We start from the raw sequence: 8,944 nt of genomic DNA on the forward strand, positions 1-8,944 counted from the left end.
GATGAAGCAGGGACCCCCACTACATGTATAAAGAGATGAAGCAGGGACCCCCACTATATGTATAAAGAGATGAAGCAGGGACCCCCACTACATGTATAAAGAGATGAAGCAGGGACCCCCACTACATGTATAAAGAGATGAAGCAGGGACCCCCACTACATGTATAAAGAGATGAAGCAGGGACCCCCACTACATGTATAAAGAGATGAAGCAGGGACCCCCACTATATGTATAAAGAGATGAAGCAGGGACCCCCACTACATGTATAAAGAGATGAAGCAGGGACCCCCACTACATGTATAAAGAGATGAAGCAGGGACCCCCACTACATGTATAAAGAGATGAAGCAGGGACCCCCACTACATGTATAAAGAGATGAAGCAGGGACCCCCACTACATGTATAAAGAGATGAAGCAGGGACCCCCACTATATGTATAAAGAGATGAAGCAGGGACCCCCACTACATGTATAAAGAGATGAAGCAGGGACCCCCACTACATGTATAAAGAGATGAAGCAGGGACCCCCACTACATGTATAAAGAGATGAAGCAGGGACCCCCACTACATGTATAAAGAGATGAAGCAGGGACCCCCACTACATGTATAAAGAGATGAAGCAGGGACCCCCACTACATGTATAAAGAGATGAAGCAGGGACCCCCACTACATGTATAAAGAGATGAAGCAGGGACCCCCACTATATGTATAAAGAGATGAAGCAGGGACCCCCACTACATGTATAAAATTGTGTTGCAGTTCAACTTTCAACTATTTCATAGATTTCATTCATAGACTTTGCAGCAACTGTCAGTGTTGCATTGGAGTCACATTAATGTGCATTTTCAGAATTTAATACTACTGTCCTTTCGCTCTGTACTTGTCTTGGTCTGCTCTTATTTCCCTCTACAGCAAATCTCTTTGCCGAAATTAGCCGATCTACGAGCTCAGAATGCCTCACAGGGCCCAGGCCGTAGCGTAACGGTCTGGGCACCGGACTGGTAATCCAGTCGCAGTGTGCCGCGGGTTCGACTCCCGGACCCGACACGGCCTTTACTGCATGTCATCCCCCCATCTCTCTCCCGTTTCCTGTCAGCCTACTGTCTGTCCCTTAAAAAACCAATAAAAGGCGTAAGCCGCAAAAAAATATTTAAAAAAAAAAAAAGAAAAAAAGAATGCCTCACAGCACGAGCCATTGTTAGCTTGTAGATCTGCAAATTTTGGCTGAAGTTCCTCTCTAGACACGCTTAAAAGCAGACTGAAAACACACCTGTTCTCCCAGGCCTTTAATCCTTATCTGGAAATTGGTTGGACACTTTTTTACTGTCTTACCTGATGCACTGATTTTTATTGTATTTGATGCACTTATTTAATTGTATTTGCTGCCATTATTCTTTGGGTTTTTTGATGTTTTTATAACCATGTGTTGAGCAATATGTGATATTTTTGCAAACTGAGTTTGTATGTTGCGCAATGTGTAGTTACTTGTTTTTTCTCTTGGTGTAGGCCTACAGCACTTTGGTCAGCTTTGGCTGTTTTTAAATGTGCTCTAGAAATAAAACTGACTTGACTTGGCCAAAGTTATCGTCAGAATAGGGATGCGAGGGTTAACATTATTGTAAAAACAAATCAAAACAAAAGTCCCATCACATAAAGATTTGGCGGCCCGCCCCATGTCGTAACCCACTGAATCCACATGTGCATGCAGCGGCGCTCCGACACATTCACGTTCATCAACGACGTGGGGTAATCTGTGTTTCACCACGCGCGGACCGAGCGTGTTTTATTTATACATAAACCACAGTCCAGTGTGGTAAATAAATGGTAAATGGTGCATTTATATAGCGCTTTTATCCAAGGCGCTTTACATAGATTGTGCATTTTTCCCCCATTCATAATTTCATTCACACACACATTCATACACCGATGGCGGCGGAAACCACGCAAGGCACCAACCAGCACATCAGGAGCTCAAGGACACTTCGACACTACCTCTGGGGGAGCCCGGGGTCGAGCTGGCAACCTTGCGGTCACCATCCGGCCACTCTACCCCTGAGCCACCACCAGTGCAAACTGTAAACATGTTTATAAAAGTTTATTTTCCAGTCATGAGATGAGGCGGCGGTGGTTTGTTGTTGTTGTTCTGTGTAGTCTGGGTCTGAGTACTCCAACCCCCCCCCCCCCCCCCCCCCCCCCTCTCTCGCCTCATGTCGTCCCCTTCACACCTCACCGCTGCAGAGAGAGGGCTCGGAGGGAACGGGACAGGGGGGGCGGGGGGTGGGTGTCGAGGCTAAGTATGGCATGTGCCAAAGAAAGCGAGGGGGGTGGGGGAAGGGGTGGGAACTATCTTCTCCGAAACGAGACTCACAAACAAGACGAAGGCGGGACTGTTGCCTCGGATGGTTTTGGTGGGGGGTTTTTGGGTGGCCGGCGTTGGGGCGGGTATATAAGCTCTCAGCTGTCTCCCCACTGGGGCAGATCCAAGATAAACACAAACTCGAGCGAGAGCAGCTACAGCACTTGTAGCACAAGGGGAGATAAGCACACACACACACACACAAAGAAACGACCATCCGCAACCCTCTTCCCCAGGGATCAGAGACCCCGAACCAGGATTATTTTCAAAGGACTTAAACTCAAAGCGAAAAGGACAATGGACATCAATGCACAAATGCGTCCTCCCAGCCCCATGGACCTGGAGAAGCAGCTAAGCTGCCCCATCTGCCTGGAGATGTTCAGCAAGCCCGTGGTCATCCTGCCCTGCCAGCACAACCTGTGCCGCGGCTGCGCCAGCGACCTCTACGACTCCAAGAACCCCTACCACTACTCGGGCGGGGTCTTCCGCTGCCCCACGTGCCGCTTCGAGGTGGTGCTCGACCGCCACGGCGTCTACGGCCTGCAGCGCAACCTGCTAGTGGAGAACATCATTGACATCTACAAGACGCAGCTGGAGCGCAAGGGCAGCGACGAACCGCGGCCGGAAGAGCCGCCGCTCAAGGACAAGGACGCGGCCAAGGCGCCGCGCTGCACCGAGCACGAGGACGAGCAAATCAACATCTACTGCGTCACGCACCAGACGCCCACATGCTCCATGTGCAAGGTGTTCGGCCAGCACAAGGACTGCGAGGTGTCCCCGCTGCAGGCCGTCTATCAGACAAAGAAGACGGAGCTCCGTGGCGCCGTGGAGACGCTCGCCACGGGCAACGCCTGCTTGCAGGCCGTCATGGCGCAGATGGAGGACACGTGCAAGGCCGTGCAGGAGAACGGCGCGCTGCAGAAGCGGCGCCTCGGCGAGAGCTTCGACCTGCTCTACGCCATCCTGGAGGAGCGCAAGGCGCTGCTGGTGGAGCGCGTGGTGCGCGAGGAGGAGGAGAAGGTGGCCACGCTGCGCTCGCTGGCCGAGGCGTACAAGGCGCAGCTCGAGACGAGCGCCTCGCTTCAGGAGCGCGTGACACAGAGCATGGAGAAGAGCGGCGTGGCGGAGTTCCTGGTCGCGGCGAAGGGACTCATCAGCGAGGCAAAGGAGACGGCGCTGGGCGGCCGCCTGGAGAGGCCCGAGCCGGGCTACGAGAGCATGGAGCACCTGGCCGTCGACACGGGGGACGTGGAGGCGCTGCTCGCGCAGATGGACTTTGGAGATGCTGGCGATGAGGAGGAGGAGGATGAGGAACAGGAGGAGGAGGAGGAAGAGGAGGAATAACTGTTTTTTTTGGTGGGGAGATAAAGACACTGCGGGACAGGTTTGAGTGAGGTGATGAGGAGTAGCGGAGAGAAGTCATAAGGTTGACAAGACACACTGCTTTGTAGAGGAAGTGTATACCGATGGGTATTCGAGGACAGAAAACGGAAACGTGCAATTTTTCGAATGTTTTTTTTTTTTTTTTTGACGTTATATGAATGTTTTGTGAATGTTTTTACAAAATGAAACATTTTGTATTGACTTGCATTGGTGTTTTTTTATACTTTTTTTTTCTATATTCACCTGTGTTTCTAACGTACTGTATATGGCATTTTGATAATGTTCAACTTCGCAGGAAAATGATTGTTCATACTTGAATGCTTTTCATGCGGGTCACTCAAGTCGAGACTGCATACACACACACACACACACACACACACACAAAAAAAGGGAAAAAATATATTTATTCCCTACATTGTAGGCTACAACTGAAAACTTGAAATGTGATCTGTGCACTGAAAGACACTGCTGTTATTTGTTTTATTCATTGTAAAAAATAAAGTTTTTTTCAATGATATACTTCTGCCTCTTTCTCTCCCTCTCTTTCTGTCTGTCTTGAGCTCAGGGAACATAACACATGAATGAAAGTGTCAAAATGTAACATACATTTGACAGCTTTCATTCATATCTTAAATCAGTCTTGTTCGTTGCACTGCAAATTCTTAGTGTTAATTTAACTCAGAGGAGCGCACAGACGCAAAGGGGTACATATGTTTACATTTTGTACACTCTTCTGCATTAAAATTTAACATTTTACTTTGTAGCATTGGCAGGCCAACAACCCCCCATCCACCCTAAAAAACAGACGCTCAAACCTCTCCCATCTGGCATTGGGAGAATGTCACCTATATTTACCCGAGGGTCACCAAACTCCTCTGCAGGCCTTACTTAGACCTATTGGCCTGTGAAAAAAAAATGGAGGCTATTTTTACTGGTCCGAATGGGTGAGGCAGGCAGCCATGCAGCCGGACTGGAATAGCGCGCCGAGTGTTACTGCCAAGTGGTGTAAAGTCACCAACATTTACTCACTGTATTCTGGGCGGTGTTTTAAGCATTATGTTATACTTTAGCTATTGAAAAATAGCAGATCTACAAGCTTGTAGTGCCGCACTACAAGCTTGTAGATCTGCTATTTAAAAAAACACGTGAAAATGTGGCGCAAATCTTTGAATATATATTCTTTCAGAGCGAACAATTTTTTATCTCAAATATTTGCTTCTGGGAGGGGGTCCCTGGAACAACATATTTTCAGATGGGGTTTGGCGGCCAAGAAGCCTACATATCATTTTTCCAGTCCTTGACATAAGATACAAGTACAAGCTGACGCATTGTAGATCTGCTATTTTCAGACTTTTGTGAAATGAGATATTCTGCATAATGAGTACGTTCTATACTTGTCTATATCTTGACACATTTAAGTACGTCATCATGATACCAATACGTTTGTGCTTTTACTTAAGTACATTTGAATTCCAGACCTTTAGCTGTAACAGTGTTTCTACATGTAGAAGATACTACACAGATACTGCAGAGGGGGGTGGTGTGTGTGTGTGTGTGTGTGTGTGTGTGTGTGTGTGTGTGTGCGTGTGCGTGCCTGTCCAGTTGCTCAGCGAGATTCCGAGGGAGTGTTGAGGGTCAAAGTTCATTCCCAGAACCGCATAATCAGCTCTCTTGACCTTGTCTTTTTTCTTCTTTTTTTTTGGCTTGTCCAAAATGGGGTCACGGACGACCGCTATTTCTGATGCAACACGTCAGAGGAGAAAAGAAAGTCTCACTAACAGCGGCTTGAATTGTCCATTTGGATCGTTGCTACAAAGTCAAAGACTTGAAGCAAACACATTTTACAGTCTTTAACCCTACAAGTTATTTATAGGGACTTATAGGGACTTATAATTATCCTACACAGGATATAAGAAGTCAAAACTAAACAAATGCTGTGAGTGTGAGTGAATATTATGGCCGTTATCCGGAACACGGTGCAGAAAAGATGCAGCATAGTATCAGTGAAACAATGGAAACAAGGAGGAGTTTATCTCTCTCTCTGTCTATCCTCAGCGCTCCCATCATGCATCACATGGTTGCACTGAAGAGGCTGATAAAAGACTGACACACTGTCAGCTGCAGCTCACACACACTCACTGTCTGCCCTGACTGATAGACTGAGAGAGAGAGAGAGAGAGAGAGAGAGAGAGAGAGAGAGAGAGAGAGGCATGTGGGCTGATGATAGGATGGCAGGGTGGCACGTAAGCCGATACAGTGGACTGGAGGTACTGTAGATCAGGGGTCTGCAACCTTTTTCACATAAAGTTTTCATTTTTTTTAAAGTTTTCAAAGTTTTTCATTTTCGTGATAGTCAGTGTGCCATATATAATTATTACCACATCAAAATTAAATATTCCCAAATTATTTCCTAACTGTCCATAGGATACACATAACAACCTTAGAAATATTTTCTTTCACATCAAGATGTAATGATTATTAAACTCAGAGCAGTAGCCCACCTGCAGTATGTCCCAGAATTCCTCCCCAGTCATGAGTTAGAAGTTTGAATGAATGTACAATTATGTTCAGGATGTAATTTGTATATGTGTCAGTGGACTTATTTGAACTGCAGACTAAACCTTTTTTTGGAATATTTAATTTTAAAAGAAAAAAAATCTCTGTCTCACTCTCATGCCAGTGTGCCACAGGTGCCAACTAAGGTTGCCTACCCCAGCTGTAGATAATATATTTGACAGTATACCAACCACAGCCACGGGGAAAAACAGCAACAACAACAACAACAACGTTGCCCTGTTAAACCAGGACCATGTGGTATTTAGAAAACACTTTAAGGAGCAAGTAATAGTCCCAATCATCAACTTCAGTGACCGTACGGGACCCATTCCACGCGATAGCTGCGGAATACAGAAAATAAAAGTGTCCTTTCCCTTGCAGTAGCTTACAGATGTGCTATTTTGGTGCTTGACCGACATACCGGTCGCCTCTAATAACCACATGCCCAACACGGAGACACAATATGCATCTGTGGAACGGATCGAGGTCAAACTAAATGTAAGGCCTGCTTTATTGTCAGGGTCGGGGTGTAGCCTAGTTTGACCCATTCTGAACGGGAACCCATTTTGGTGTTTTATGTTATACTTTAGCTATTGAAAAATAGCAGATCTACAAGCTACGAGCTTGTAGGTCATTTTTTTATTTCGATGTCAGGCCTAAATGGTTCAAAGGTGATTATTTTCACGGCCTGAAAAGGTTGAGAACCCCTGATGTAGAGAACCATCACAATATGGAACTAGTGAAAATATAGCTGCTCTACAATCTCACAATGCGCGGTGTATATGCTTGTAGATCTGCTGTTTTCTAAATGGAATGTATTTCTGAAATCATTTTAAAGGAATGTTTTAATTAGTTTTGAGTTCATGGAAATTTGAGAATTAATAAAAGGGACATTTATTTACTCGCGAGTCGCGACCCACAGCAACTTGTCCAGCGACCCGCAAATGGGTCCCTGACCCAGATGTTGGAGAAACGGTGCAGTCTAGTCGTGCCCAGAGCCATCTAATAGAAGAGTTACGATATTGAGGGGGCAGAAACTAGTTTCAGTCGTAGCGAAAATGAAAAGAAAATCAATGGTCAGAAACTGTCACATTATGAGAGTCCTATACACGGGCTATTCTCTCAAGATGACAGTCACACAGTGATGGAAGGAGGACTCACATCACATCACATGTTTTACAATACCCTATATTGTGTAGAAGTTGGTCTGTTAACAAGTACACGTTCGGTATTCATTATTTACTTGGGTGAAAGTGCAAAAGCATTGGCATCAGAATATAGTTACTTAGTACCTAAATTAAAAGTACTCGTTATGCGGAAGTCCAGATTTTACAAGTTTTCAAATGGATAAGTCTTTTGAAAATAGCAGATCTACAAGCTCACAACGAGTCACAAATACAGCATTAAAACAAAAACTATAGCGCCTGTAGATGCCTGATATATGTGACCAAATTTGACTGAGAGCCTGCCATCGCGCAAATTCCAGCTTTTCACCAGAGAAAAACCTTTTTATTTTATTTTATTTTTTAAATTAGTTAATAGCACAGGCAGACTCTTCACATACTTGAGCATGTCTGAAATAAGTGTCAGAGCTGAAATCGACATGGAAATATGAAATAAATGCTTAAACATGTAGCTAGCTGTAATGTTAAAGACCACAGAAGTGAACCTTTCAAGCCTGTTTTCTCAACTCTCTGCAAGACATTACTCTATAAGCCATATCTCCAAAACTGGTGGGTCAAACTGAACAACCAATATGTCAATTTGAAGCTATGATTCCCTGCTTTCATATGACATAAAAAACAAAAACAAAAAATAATCCAATGGCAGCCCCTTTCGGGCGTGCGTCCCCATTATGATTAGCTTAATGTGCAACATTGTTTTCTCACAGTAAACCAACCAACATACAGTATAAGTGTATTATGTATTGTATACATGGCTTTTGCACATTTCTAAAGTTACAATTGAGCAAATTGTTACATCACGTAAGAAAGAGGCAAACATTGCGCAAATTGCCGATCTATGTACAAGCTCGCAACGCTCTGCTATTTTCACAATATTTATCTTTGGAAACCGAGTCAAACTAAATGTAATGCCTAAAATTTCAAGTGCTAGTCAGGGTGGGTGGGGGGTTCCTCAGTTCAAATTTGATTATTTTGGTGGGTTGTGGCTTGAAAAGTTTGGAAACCCTTGGAAACCCACGCGCACACACACAAACACACACGCACGCACGCTCACACACCCCGAGATAAATGTCAAATGAGGATCAAATAGCTCCGCTCCAAATGTCTTTGTATAATCCCTTAATCCCTGTCAGTCTCTCTAAGGGCCTTCAACAGATGAGGAAACGAAGGACACCCTCTGTCCTCCTGCCCCCAGTCCAAAAATAACAAACAAACTGACTCCTCCACACGTGTGCTTTTAGCAGGTACAGTACTCGTGTCGGGACCAGAAGGCATAAAAACTATCCCTGTGTTTATCTGTTTGCCTCCAACAAAAACAGACAGCTGATGAGCCTGCTGCTAATAGCAGGTCAATCTATACGTCCATACTCCGTACAGGCTGCTGTGGTCTCAGGTGTCCATGCCAAACATATCGTCGTTGTCAGTCAGGGCCCGAAACCTCTTATCTCCAAATGTTGTCTTAAAAA

The 8,944-nt window shown here is 45.2% G+C and overlaps 1 protein-coding gene across 1 annotated transcript; it reads left to right on the top strand.

Annotated features, from left to right (window-relative positions):
* Window positions 1–2,489: 2,489 nt before the first annotated feature.
* On the top strand, window positions 2,490–4,255 carry LOC310854177 (E3 ubiquitin-protein ligase TRIM63-like). The gene has a single exon (XM_083758710.1). It carries the CDS (start codon window positions 2,653–2,655, stop codon window positions 3,697–3,699), a length of 1,047 nt encoding a protein of 348 aa, XP_083614836.1. The 5' UTR covers window positions 2,490–2,652; the 3' UTR covers window positions 3,700–4,255.
* Window positions 4,256–8,944: the final 4,689 nt, after the last annotated feature.

Source organism: Protomyctophum parallelum, assembly GCF_964188405.1.
Source record: "Protomyctophum parallelum genome assembly, chromosome: 23".
In the NCBI taxonomy this organism is placed as follows: Eukaryota; Metazoa; Chordata; class Actinopteri; order Myctophiformes; family Myctophidae; genus Protomyctophum; species Protomyctophum parallelum.